Source organism: Poromitra crassiceps (assembly GCF_964638095.1).
Source record: "Poromitra crassiceps genome assembly, chromosome: 9".
Lineage (NCBI taxonomy): Eukaryota > Metazoa > Chordata > Actinopteri > Beryciformes > Melamphaidae > Poromitra > Poromitra crassiceps.
Window position 1 is genome coordinate 54,899,108 of NC_139630.1, and position 14,134 is coordinate 54,913,241.

Below are 14,134 nucleotides of genomic sequence, written 5' to 3' on the forward strand. Positions count from 1 at the left end.
ATGCAGGCGCCAGGAAGCGTGACATATTGGAGGGGGTCTACGTTGGTGGCTTTGATGAACGCTTCCCTATAAAGAACACAGGCTTGACGTAACACTCGAACATCTTGTGCACAATACTTGGCCTGTTGCTTAGCAAAGTTATATATCAGGGTCTTATGACTATTATACCATTTTAAGAACTTGTATTTATCTGATTCACGCATTGTACCATACCCAAACATCTGCTTTGAGGGGATGACTCCAATATAGTTTTCATTTTCTATTGTGTTAAATTTGTATGGGAAATAGCCTTTTGATTCAGCAAAACCTAAGGCTTTTGGGGTTTCGGCTAAACGCATGGGTAGAAAACTGGCAGAGTCTATAAACCTCTGTTTTTTGTATGTGGAAAAGATGGCTGTCAGTCTGGATCCCTTAACAATGACAGTGGGAGTTAGTCCTTGAGACACCATGTTTTTTAATATTAAATATCCATCAAAACCACTACCATTATGCGCTATAAACGTATGCTCTGCATAGCGGGGATTGGTATAGAACCTTAGAAAATCACCGATGCAATCTTTCCCATCAGCGCCACTGAAGTTTCTAGGCCTGTCATTTTTAAGCGTCATAGATGATACAAAACTTGCTTCATGCATACCTTCTGCATTTATTCTTGTCTCGATGTCATAAAATATATAGTTTTCCGTGGCTTCTTTAAATGGAGTAGGTTGTATGAAACAGACATGGTCAGACTCTTGCGCCCCTAGTGGAACGCCACAATGATCACATCTTGGTGAGCTGCATATGTGGGGTGTAGTGGGTCTGTGCATGTGGCTCATTTTACATTGTGGGCAATATCTCTTTTTCTCACAGGGGGAGACGGTATGTTTGTCCCTTCTCACGTGTGCTTCATAGCAAGTCTGAGATTTGCACATAAGCCTACATACATTACATTTAACAGTGGTGTTCGCCTGGGGTGGATCTATGTGTAGAGGTCCGTAACAGACATTACATATGTGTCTACATGTATGTATATAAGGCTCCTGATACGGATGGTAGCAGTAGTCGCAAACATAGCTAGACCCAATGAATCCATTTTTATTCAGAATGAGATAATAATGTCCTTCATATAAATAAATCCAAATTGTTTCTGGGTGGGGGACGTCTGTAGTCATAAATGGGTATCTGCGTTTAGAACTCTCTTTGTGGTGGAAGATAATTATCTTGCTGTCAAAATGACGTTCAAAAGTTCCAATGTCGGCAAATGATACTTTATACATATGGTCAAAACCCAACTCAGTGTATATTTCTCGAGCTCTCTCCAATAGACTAGCGTTGTTTAAATCAGGGTTAAAATGTCTGGCAATAACCATGCCGAAACAAAGATTATTTCCACAACCATTATCAGGATTATAAAGGTAATGAATCTTTCGATCAATAATATCTTTATATTGTATATCCATCAATCTAAGCCTACTGCCCCCTTGCTGATTCATTGTAACTGTGATGGTGAGAGATAGGTCACCAGAGATCATTGACTCATCATTGCTTTGAATTGCGTCTGAGACATGGTCCAGAAATTCTTGACCAGCATTGTCTCCAACTGTGGTAATAGTATGTACATCTGACGCTAGGCTATCGCCCCCCAACGTTACATCCATAATGCTACCCGTCGGGACATCGTTTGTAACTACATCAATTAACCCTGTTAATCTCTGTCTGACCATACCAGGCACCAATCCGAGATTATCAGTGTTAATATCGCGTAGATCTATATTTTGACGGTATATCCTAGCGTTGAATGTATCTATGTGTCTGAGGGTATAATCACTGGGAGAGATGGCAGCTGGGGGTTGAATCATAGAGTCTGCAGACGGTGTAGTGATGTCGTCATCGTCGCGGTCTGATGACGCGTCTATTTGTTGTGATGGTGTAACGACTGTCGCGGGTGTGGGTAGCATGTCGGCATTTGATGACGCTGCTATTTGTTGTGGGGGCGTAAGCGTAACGATTGACGTGGGTGGGGGTAGCGTGTCGACATTTGATGACGTCTCGTCGCAGTCTGATAACGCGTCTATTTGTAGGGGTATCCCTCGGGGGTCGACTGACTCTAATGACGTAGCAGCTGCGTCATTTTGGGGTTCCTCGTGTTGTTGTGTTGGGGTAGGCAAAGCGCCACCGGTCTGCGATACAATGCAGCTTCTCCGGGGTGGTAAATCAGCTATGTAGCGTTTGATTATACGAGTCTGTGCGTTAGCCCAGGCTCTAATATCGTTATTATTATTCACCCCCGTAGGTAGGTCATTTGCTAAAGCATAAGCGACGCCTTGCTCACTCCAGTCTATTCTAAGGGGAGGGGGTTTATCGGAGTTGAAATATCTAGTCAATTTAGGGGGAGGTGTTCGATTGTCTTCATCTGCATGTCGCCTACGCTTAGCCATATTGGCTGTTTAATTGATCTCTATATACATGGACTTTTTTTTTTTTTTTTTAAATGATGGTGATGGTGATAGTGTTATTGTTCTACCTTACTGTACTTTTACAAAAAAAATTACACATTCCTCAATTTTTCAAGCATGGAACATTGTATATTCTGATGTATCAAAATTGCGTTCAAATTGGCATCAGCCGATGCCATCCACCGTGTGTGTGTGCGTCTGAGTGTTCTCAATGTACGTTCAAATCTCCTTTGAGAGCGTTGCATTATCCTATAACCATTTCTTAAACGTCTATACACATTCTGCTTATCTGAGTTAGAGGTACCTGAGAGTTGTCGGTTCTTCTCGCGTGGTTGATGATCAGGCGAGGGTGGAGGTATCGCGTTCTCGTCGATACAGTGTGGTCTGTTGATGGAGAGGGCCGTGGGCGTATCTGAAGCTTCCACCCGCTCGTAGTCAGCAATCCACTCATTCAGTGTCTGATCACTGAGCTGCACATCCGTTTCCAACCACGTGGGTTGGTTGTTGATGGTGTCTTCAGCTGTTGGGGCCGTGTGTTCGCTGAGCTGCACATCCGGGTCCACCCACGTGGGTTGGTTGTTGATGGTGTCTTCAGCTGTTGGGGCCGTGTGTTCGCTGAGCTGCACATCCGGGTCCACCCACGTGGGTTGGTTGTTGTTAATGGAGATGGGTGTGGGTGGGTCTGTTGGTGAAGGTTGACTCCTGTACTGTGCAATCCACGCGTCCAGTGTCTGGTCGTTGGGGTGGATGGTGGGATTCAACGCTGATTCAGGTGATGTTGGTGATGAGGGTCGATACAAGTCTGCATCGGGGGTCAGCGCTGAGTTGTTGGGGGTTGTCTCCTGACTGTAAAAATAAATAAATAAATAAAAAATAAATAACGATGGATATGTCTATCTCAAAAATACATATAGCCTATATATATATATATATATATATTGCTGGTTGTTATATCTGAATTATGTCCTTACCTCTGGTCGATTAAATCTGCAATATCGTTTGGGCTCAGCCCGTTATCCTTAGATGTGATGTTATCAGATGAATGGTGTATGGTGGCATCGGGGTTGCATCTATGGAAGTCACGTGGTTTGCCTCTATGGCGACGGTTGGCTGTCTTCGTGGGAGCCCCTCCCAATGATTGTGGATGAAATAATAATTCACCTGTGTGAGAACCCGTTCTATGGGGGGTAAAAAAAAACAACATTTCAAAAAAAAAAACTGGTAGAAGTATGGTTACCACACCCTTTTTTTTTCTAAACAAACTATATGATAAATATGTAAACAAACAATGTTTCATTCTCACCCTCTAGGTCTGTTAGTAATATCTCGTAACGCAGCTCCTCGTTTTAGAGAGATTCTGGTGTAATGATCATCATCTGGATATTCCTCTGAGCGCGTGGTGTCCAATAATCTGGTCCCCGGGTTATATATGTAAAAAGCTGTATTGTTAATGTTTTTGTTAATATAACATTCCATAAAAAACAAGGAAAAGGATCTTAATTATAAATATATATATATTAAATGGATAGTCTAATTAAACAATATTAATAACAAAAAAATCTTACCATTGAAATCCATGGTTGTTGATGCGAGGGTCGGTAGTAAAAAAATAAAACAAGCACACACTCTTGTTGTTGGGATCAAAAATGCTGCGCTCTGCCTTCTGCCCTCCACTGCTTCTCTCAAAGAAACTAACCGGTATGGCTTTGTGATTGTACTCAGCTGATCGCTCTCGTCCTTATAAAGGGAAGTGCTTCCTGTCGTGGAGTTGCGTCATAGAGGCGTTCAGCACGCAGCAAGCCTCTTCGTGACAAGAGGCGTGTTACGTGCTGCACGTCTCTTGTCACGAAGAGACGTGGTGCGTGCTGCGGAAGTCGTTGGTGTTTCACAAGTCGCGTCCATAACAACAGCGAGCAAAAGAGATATTGCCCACTATGTAAAATGATCCAGCTGGGTTTGCATAATGATTGTTCAAATGTATTTCCCCCGAGATCAAAAAAAACGCTGCTATTTTGTCGTGAGCTGTACTATGGGGTAAAATGGGGAAGTGGCCTTTGGAGGCCTTTTGAAATAATCACTTTCCACAAGAAAAGTGTTTTTTAAGCACAAGACAAAAAAATGGAGAAGTACACTTTGGAGGCCTTTTGAAATAATCACTTTCCACAAGAAAAGTGTTTTTTAACCCTAACCCTAAAAAATGGAGAAGTACACTTTGCAGAACTATTGAAATAACCACTTTCCACAAGAAAAGTGTTTTTTAACCCTAACCCTAAAAAATGGAGAAGTGCCCTTTGCGGAAGTACTGAGAAATTGATTTTTACCCAAAAGAAATCACTTCCCCTTTTCAAAAAAGCGGAAGTGCCCTATTGAGGAAGTTCGAAAAAAATAATATTAATTTGTTTTTCAAGGGGTGCTAACCCTACACTACTACTAGCGTCCTGTTATACACCTTAGGGCAGGCTGATAATTGAGTGTGGTTAAAGTTGAGCTGAAATGAAAAATTACGTTTGAACTATTTTAGATCACATCCCTGGTCATAGAGTGCACTTATTTAACAATGTACAGTATGGCAAAAACAAACAAACACAAAAACACCATTTCTTTGGTTTTTCACATCAAAAGTCAACCATGTTGTCTTCATTCATAACGAATCTACAGTGGGCTTACATCAGACAATACTATCAAATTTCAACCCAATTTCAACCAATAACATCATGACATGACAGCTGTCAATCAATCTTCATGGCTAGGGGGAAATTCCAAGCAGGGAGCATTGCTGCGTGTATGGGCAGACTTTGCTAGCTCATAAATGTTAATATACTTAGCCAATACGAGGGATCAGCCGAGTAGCATTTTGGTAAACAAACCGCATCACTGGGTGGCAACGGCAATGGAATCCTATGGAGCCCAAGTGGCACGAGGCTTGAGTGTCTGACTCTAGTCGGCTAACTCTGTTTACATTAAAAAAAACTGTCACACAACTTTAACACGACATGCATATATTATACATCAAACTCTTGAGCTACTTATGCTCTCAAAATATAAACGATGTGATGTATAGTTTTTGAGATATTAACGTTTGTTTGGCACAACTCATACTATTAACTGCCACGGGGTTCCGCATTTCTGGGTGGCAAGTGACGTCACGCTGATTCGTCCTATAAGTATGTAACATAACAAATAAAATAAACGGTAATGTCTTCATTTAATGTAGATGCAAAGGACGTGTAATTGGCTCGTTAACTCGCATTTCAGGAATATCGCTATTTACTGCCTCGTCGCACGCTTCAAGACCAGCAGCCGGCTCTCTCCCTCGGCTTGGAAACGACTGTCTGCCCGGAAGGAACCAACCGCCGGTTCTCTGTTCTGGGGCAGTGAGCACGCAGTCCACAGCGCTGTATTTACATGATATTGTGTTTGGAACATAGACTGTTATTGAAACGTGACCGTAAGTTTCAGATTTGTCCGGTAAAATAAATTATTTTGCGAACTGCTGTCCCTCCACTCTCCCTCTGCTCCGAGGCACTGAAGCCAGCTAGGGCACTCAACTGTGCTAAAAAGGGAAAAAGTTCAACCAAAGTAAATGTTCATTTTCATGCGTCTTGCAAAAGTTGTTCTGGTTGCTCATTATGACAACAACAACAACAACTAGAAAAGTGCACTCAGTGGAGTGCAGATCTCCGCCAGGACCGCGTTTTCCCCCAAGCTGACCCATAGACCATGTGAGTGACGAGACATCGCCTGAATGCAATGTGCTAGTGAGTGTTGTCATACTGAGATGCTATTGGAAATCATATATTGATTATATGATTTATATGTATTATATATTATATGTTATATATATGATTATATATAACAACACCGCACTCCATCCGGTTCCGAGCAGCACACTCCCAAAGTTTGAAGTCAATCGGACGAATGTTTTTTGAGATAAACTGCTTTTTGTGTTGCCAGTAGGTGGCGCTGTCAAATTGCAAGACATTCAGCACTGCACTACGTTGAGTTCCCAGCAGCACACTCCCCAAGTTTGAAGTCAATTGGATGAACGGTTCTCAAGATAAACCACTTTTTGTAATGCCAGTAGGTGGCACTGTGCCGAATTGCACAAAATCTGGCACTGCACTGTTGAGTTCCCATCAGCGCACTCCCCAAATTTGAAGTCAATCGGACAAACGGTTGTTGACATTAAAAAAAAAAAATTGTTTCCAGTAGGTGGCGCTATGCCGAATTGCACGGAAACAGGTCACTGCACTCCGTCACATACTCCTTAGCACACTCCCAAAGTTTGAAGTCGATCCGACCAACGGTTCTCGAGATACGCGAAGGCAAATCTAGAGGAGAGGAGGAACACACTCACAGACAGACGCACAGACAGACAGACGCACATACAGACGCACAGACAGACAGACAGACGCACAGACAGACAGACAGACGCACAGACAGACATACATCAAAGATTATCGGCATGTTATTTTTTTTCTACCATTACAAGTTTTCAGGGACTTTCTGAGCTGGTTCTGAACTGTTCAACTGCACAGTTCAGAGATCCCCCCCCCCCACACGCACACAAACATCAGATTCATGATGTTTTACAGCAGCGATTTAACTTTTTTACCCTGTGTTTCCTGTGGGCGAGAGACATAGGCAGAGTGATAGAGAGAGAGAGAAAAAACAGAATCTGGTTAAAAAAAGTTAAACACGAGATCCCGCTGTAAAAAGTTCAACCTGTGTGTGAGACAGGCAGAGGCAGGTTGAACTTTTTTTAACCAAATCCTGTTTTTTCTCTCTCTCTCTATCACTCTGCCTATGTCTCTCGCCCACAGGAAACCCAGGGTATAAAAGTTAAATCGCTGCTGTAAAACATCATAAATCTGATGTGTGTGTGTGTGTGTGTGTGTGTGTGTGTGGGGGGGGGGGGGGGTGCAGTTTATCAGAACCAGTTCAGAAAGTCCCTGAATACCTGTAATGGTAGAAAAAAAGATTGAATTTTTAACATGCATAAGGCTACTCCAGCTCCAACGACAGTGCAGATAATCATATATATTTTTTATAAAAACACTAAATAATAAATTAAGTTAAATTATATTTAGACTAAAGTCAGGTGCTTTCATCACATTCTTTATGTTATTTTCCTTTAACTTGTGCTTTTTTGTCTTCCATCCATAATGTATTTGTATTTGAATAAAAGTGGAAATAGGCATAACAATCTTCTTTTAGTTTTTATTACACTTCTAATTAATTTGAGCATATTAAAGTGGGGCGCTATAGGCGTAAACAGCTGGTGATGTAAAAGATAGGGGCGGTGCTGTAATATGTCTCCTCCATCAGGAATCAAACCAATAATCCACCTGTCAGGTAGCAACACAGACACAGTGACTCAACCTGCTGAGCTATGAGCTGTTCAGAGATAATGTGCTGAATTCTACACACTGTGTTCAGACTGACAACAACACAGAGCATAAAGAGTGAAGTAGGTTGGAATTCAATGAGTGAGAAGCTGTTTATCTGACTGAGCTAGAGTCCGAGACTGACTAGACTCCTACATCAGCTAGCAGTTTGTTTGAGGATCTGTTTACTGATTGGCTGTTGAATGAAGTAATACATTTAAAACTAGAAAAGTGCACTCGGTGGAGTGCAGATCTCCGCCAGGACCGCGTTTTCCCCAGGGGAGGGAGTGCTATCAAACTTTCTCTGAATCCACCATAGCGTTTCCTGGAGCCATGGCTAGAAGTATGAATTATTTGGCTCATGAAACATACAAGAGGATCATGAAATACAGTTTGCTTCTTTGAATGAAAGCTTGTATGTCGTCCGTCCACGTCTCTGGAATGATACGTTCTGTGAGTCTACCATCATTAGACATGAATTGATGTCTGTGCATACAGAACGATTTTACAGGACAAACTCGTTCTGTGTCTGTGTGTGCCTTTAAATATGTGCGTGAACCCATGCAAAACATTTGCTTCATTGACTTGTGCTCACCTAATGGTTTATACATACACATACATATATATATATATATATATATATATATATATATATAAAGGACCATGGAAACCTTGAGTTCTTTGCGGCGGGTTGTTGACTTCGTCTGGCTATAGTGTGCAGAGTGTCACAGCTGCTGATGACTCATTCAGTGCTTTTGAAATACCGACTGTATACAAGCCACAGTTCTAGGAGTATGAAGGAGACAACAGCCTGTGCAAACAGTAAAAACACAGCTTTGAGATTGACAGTCGAGCACAAACTCAATGGGACACGATTGAAATTCTCATAGGATTGCCTCCGTTTCCATCAAGCTCCGGTTCACATTGTCGAAAATACTAAATTTATCATAAGAGATTTTCCTTTTCGCAATTTTTTTTTTTTTTTTTTTTACAAAAAGTTCCACCCTTAGATTGACTCGAGTTCGGTTAGAACATTTCCAAGTTTGGCTAAAATTTTCAGAATCAGTCAAGCTGCATTTTGAAAACAACACTAGTTATTCAGAAACACTTGTGTCATTTTGTCATAGCATAGACAAGTTTGCGTGGATGTTATATTGAAAAACCGGCAAGAAGCCAACATGACAACAAATGACATTGACTCTACAGATTGAAGGAAAATGTTATGGGGGAAAAGGAAGAGACACAGAGGTCCAGCGTGGGCGCAGGCATACAGCGAGGATCAGTAACCAACGGCAACATAGGTGAGCGGTTAATGACGTTGTAGTGGTTGGCAGGCAGCGTGTGATTGGGTAGGTGCACGGCACAGGGGGGAGGGAACAAGGCAAGCTGTCCAATCACGAGAGGAACGAGAGAGTCACACAGTCCAGTGTCTGCTTCACATCTCGGTGTGAGTTTCGTGGTCTGATGACCTGTCCTTTAACGAGCCTGAGATGGCATAAAACCTACAGCAGGAAAAAATATAAAAATATATCGGAAGAAAGGGTCAAATTAAGACTTCACTGTAAACAGACATCACATCAAATTAAGACATATTTAAAAATAAATGAGAAGAGTCAAAGATGTTTTTTCACAGTGAAATTACTATAATTGTTAATTATGTAACAGTGAATTTTATAACTTTACTGACTTCAAAGGGTGTATTTAAAGGAGGAAACAAGAACTTCATAGTTTTGAGGCAGAAAGTACATAATTCATCACTCTCTCTCTCTCTCTCTCTCTCTCTCACACACAAACACACACACACGCACGCACGCACGCACGCACGCACGCACACACACACACACACACACACACACACACACACACACACACACACACACACACACACACACACACACACACACACACACACACAGACACACACACACACACACAGAGAATAAACAAGGTTTTGTGCTATCATAAATTAGCCTCAAGGCTTAAATTCTGTTATCTGTTTGTTCTCTCTTGTCTTTTTTATGTTTGTTGCTATAAAAAATGCTTCGCCCATGAAAGACGTTTAGTGTGCACCTTACTCTGAATGCCTCCACTGTCAGACGCCCTGATTAAAAACAGTACAGCATTCACTTATATGCTTTGAATGATATTTCATTCACTGTGTCTAAAGAGATAGCCTGAGAAAGATGAAGATGATGATGAAGATGAAGAGGGTGAGACATAATTCTGATTCATAACATAGAAGAGCCATTGTTGAATTTGTTGTGTCTGTTTACATGCATGTGGTGACAGTGTGTGTACGTTTCAGTGTATTTGTCCAACAACATTGAAATATGTAGACTCTACATAACACAAAAACATCACTGAATGCATGGCAATGGCAAAAGATAGCCTATTTGACTTTGGCAACATTGTGCATTTATTGAACTTGAAAAAACTTTCTTTGAACTTTGAATATATTTGAACTGAACAGGAGAAATACATGTAAAAAAAAAAGACAAAAATAAATTACATATATATTTTTTATATCGGTTATCTTGTTTTCATAATTGTGGGAAGCCAAAAATTGGATTAATTGTACTGCTATTTGTCATTTAATTAGCCTGTAATTTGTAATTTACAGTTGAAGTAGTAGGCCTATTGTTTTTGGGGATGTTTTGGGAGTTAGGTGGTCCACGAGTTTTTTTCATTGGTTTAAGTGGTCCTCCTTGGTCTGAAAAAGTTTGAGAAAAACTGATGTAGAGCAAGGTAAGCTGCTGTATGTGTGCATATATTCATAATTCTAATTGAGTCTTTGCCATTCACACTGTATCCTGATTTAACTAAATAAATATAATATGGACATTTGGAAAGATAACAAACACACTGTGTACTACCTTGACTTTTGGAAATGCCTGCGTTTCTTCAGCACCTTGAAGCAGGAATATTTTGCACAGGTGCTTTTCAGGTCGATGACCTGGTAGATGATGGGGTTGTACATGGCTGCGGACTTGGCCAGTAGCGTGGGGACAACGGAGGCTGGGATCGGCACCGAGTCCGGTTCGCCAAACGCCGACACCACTGACACCACTGCATAAGGGATCCAGGCGATCAAGAAGCCCGCACAGATCAGCATCGCCACCTAGGGGACATGGAGCAAAGTACATCACAGATTTGGCCCTAAAAGAAACCTGAATGAGAAACCTGTATGAGGAGCATTCTCTGTCGGTCCAAGCAGTACACTACTTTACTACACTACTATATTCACCTTATTCTTTGCCCATACAAGGACGCTTCTGCATGACATCATTTCGTAATCGTCTTTCCGTGTTTAAACACGGAAGTAGATTACGCCTACCGTAGTCATTTTTAGACTTGCCAAAAAGCTGTTTTCAAGCTAAAAAAAACCCAAACCCCCCTGTTTTAAAGTTTTAATATTTGTCGGGTGAGAACGTAACATATATATGACCAGTTTATCAGAATAACGCCTATTGGAAATCTTTAACGAGCAGCGAGGACCGGGAGCGCTGACTGTGATCTGTCAAACTCTACTGTAGTTAGGCTACTGGCAGTGAGAAAACACTGTCGACGTGCTTTTGTAACTAACGTTAAATGCCGACCGGGTACAGCCATCGGCTCCTCGCAGCAGTAACGTTATGAACATGTAACTGAAGTTGGCCGCAGTGTAGCTTAATTCTGAATGTTGCCAAACTTCATTCATACTGACGTTTTATTTTGAAAATGGCCGCCAACTAGCGCTGAACCGGAAGAACAAATATGTTCAGTTGAACGCGGAAGAGAGAAAAAGTGGGCGTGGTGAATAAGGTGAATAACACTACTATATAAGCACTACAGGTATATAAGAGAGAAATTATATATAGGTCCAAAATCTGCAAATGTCTCCTTTAAAGCTTCTTCTTCCCTCTACAGTACTTGTCTCTCCTTCACTCTCTTCTTGCCATGCAGCCCATCACCCCCACGCCCACCTTTGTGAGTTTCATCTCCAGGGTGTGGCTGTTTTTGATGCGGGCGTCAAAGTGCGAGATCTCCTTGGTCGAGGACTTGACCTTGAAGATGATCATGACGTAGGAGAAGACGATGATGCCGGTGGGGAGGATAAGGCAGAAGAACATGATGGCCATGACAAAGGTCTGGCCCGACACCGAGGCCTGCGCCAGCCACCAGTCCAGGGTGCAGGATGTCCCAAAGGGTTCCGGGGCGTAGTTGCCCCAGCCCACCAGGGGCATGGTGGCCCAGAAGGCAGCGTACAGCCAGACGAAGGCCAGGCACAGGAGGGCATGGCGTCGCTTCAGCCAGGTGCCTGAGAGAGAAGAAGATGAGGAGGAAGAATCTGATCAATACAGTCTGCAATTCAATGGCCTAAATACATCAAAAGCAACATTCAAACTAAGTCCATATCTAAAGTCTTTATCACGGAAGATGTTAAGTTTTGAGGAATTCAGGGGGGGAAAGCCACTTAGATTATTGCTGGTTATTGGGGTGTCAATTCGTCATGAATTCTTGGAATGGCTAAAGTTCCGTAAAGTCTATCTGAACTCGATTACCTGTGACTGACTCAATTAAACCGCAATCAGTGGCAGCGATGCTCTTCTGTCATAATTAGGGTGGGGTGTGTCGCCGCTGTCTCCAGCTATTTCTTTGTTGTGAGCAGTTTCATGTAGGAACTATTTTCTTTTGCAGTCTCATGTAGGAACTAGCTAGCAGCTCACGGGTGTAGTTTGGTCAAAAGAAAATAGTTCCTCCATGAAACTGCTCATAACAAGGTCTGTGGATTATGTTGAGTAACGGGGTCATGATTTCTGGAAAGAGACGTTGCTGTTGAGTTTTTGAAATGTATTTCTTTGGCACTTTGAGCACCACAAGCCGAGTCCCATCCAGTTCCATTGTATTGGAGAGAAGGCAGAAACTCTGCGGCCGATATCTCCAAAACTCAGGCAACTAACACAAAACGATATAGATGGATAAATAGCACTGCAGGTGAGAGGGAAAATATGTATTTTAGATTTGAGGGTGAGCTGTTCCTTTAAGGGGATTTCTAGAATTGAGTGTCAGTATGTTGAAACAAGCAGCACTCTTGATCGTGAAGAAAACCACAAGGCTGAAACATGATCCTATAGAATCTTTTCTATGGAGCTAGACTCTAGCTCCATAGAAAATATAATATTTTCTATGACAATATGTGCGATGTGTCGCACACTCTAGCTGCTAGAGTGTGCGACACATCGCACATACAGTATTGTCATTTGTCTGTTTCATCTGTTTTCTATTTCTTATGGTTGTAAAGTTTATGTAATTTTGTAACTTGTATATGTCCTGTTGTTTGCTTTTGTGATTATGAAGTGTATCTACATTTGTCAATTGTTTGTACCGTAATTGCCTGTTTTGGTAACATCAACCTGCCATCAAGGGACTACAGTTAGAAACTAGCCTCTGGCTATAATCTGGCTTATTTTACATGAAAATGTTCATTCATATGTACTGTCCCTATTTTAAATAAATACATTCAATCAAATGGGGATCTGTGGCTTACTGTTTATTGTCTATATCAGTGGTTCCCAAGTCCCAACCTTAGGGGACATTCAAACCAAAAGCGTTTTTGGAGCTGCCAGCGTCTTTCTGCAATTCATTCTCTATGTAAGGACGTGCTAGACATGCTCCTCTTTTAATGAACGCACCTGGCGTTTCAGCGCTGGTGGCGTCTGTTCTTTTTGGAGGAGCGCTTTAAAGCTGAAGGAAGTTGAACATTAGAGGAAAAGCGCCCTGATCGTCTTTTTCACTCCTCCTACCTTCTCTCCTCCCGAGGTATTTTCAACCTCGGCTGCTGCCAGAATTGCCAATAATCTGGCTTTCATGTTGACAGTGAACAACATCAAACAGACAAAACCAGCTGGCTACCGTCCTTGTGGTCGTTGTGTTCTGATCTGTACTGCACGCGACTGCAGGGGAAAACAAACGGAGCACAAAAAAACGCTCCGTGCGCTGTGTTTTGTGCACAATGGAAGTGCTCTCAACATGATTTTCATAGCGTTCTGACTGACAAAAACGCTTTGGGTGTGAATGTCCCCTTAGGCTCGCGCCCCTAATTGGAATTCAAATAGGGTCGCCTGATTTTTTTTTCTTTTACGCCAGACACAATTTAATACTACCGAAGATGATTACTGATTAGGGTCACATGCGATTTTATTTTATTTTATTTTATTTTATTTATTTATATTTTAATTCTGAGTTTGGGGAACCCCTTGTCTACTGTATACTGTAGGTGTTTGTGACATGAATAGATTGGAGTTGTTTCAGGAGACTGTGAAGTACCGT

The 14,134-nt window shown here is 41.8% G+C and overlaps 2 protein-coding genes across 2 annotated transcripts in view; one reads left to right on the forward strand and one right to left on the reverse strand.

The window, feature by feature from the left end:
- ptchd4 (patched domain containing 4) overlaps nt 1–14,134 on the forward strand; it is a gene marked incomplete at both ends in the record, with an annotated part of 196,465 nt that overhangs the window by 93,718 nt on the left and 88,613 nt on the right. The window lies entirely within an intron of this gene.
- LOC310782960 (opsin-5-like) overlaps nt 9,261–14,134 on the reverse strand; it is a gene marked incomplete at both ends in the record, with an annotated part of 21,865 nt that continues 16,991 nt past the window's right edge. Inside the window, 4 exons of the mRNA XM_083643738.1 lie at nt 9,261–9,327; nt 10,699–10,943; nt 11,788–12,122; nt 14,132–14,134. The exon at nt 14,132–14,134 is cut by the window's right edge and continues 168 nt beyond it. Of these exons, the coding sequence (XP_083499864.1) occupies nt 9,261–9,327; nt 10,699–10,943; nt 11,788–12,122; nt 14,132–14,134 (650 nt within the window). The remainder of the gene's footprint in view (nt 9,328–10,698; nt 10,944–11,787; nt 12,123–14,131) is intronic.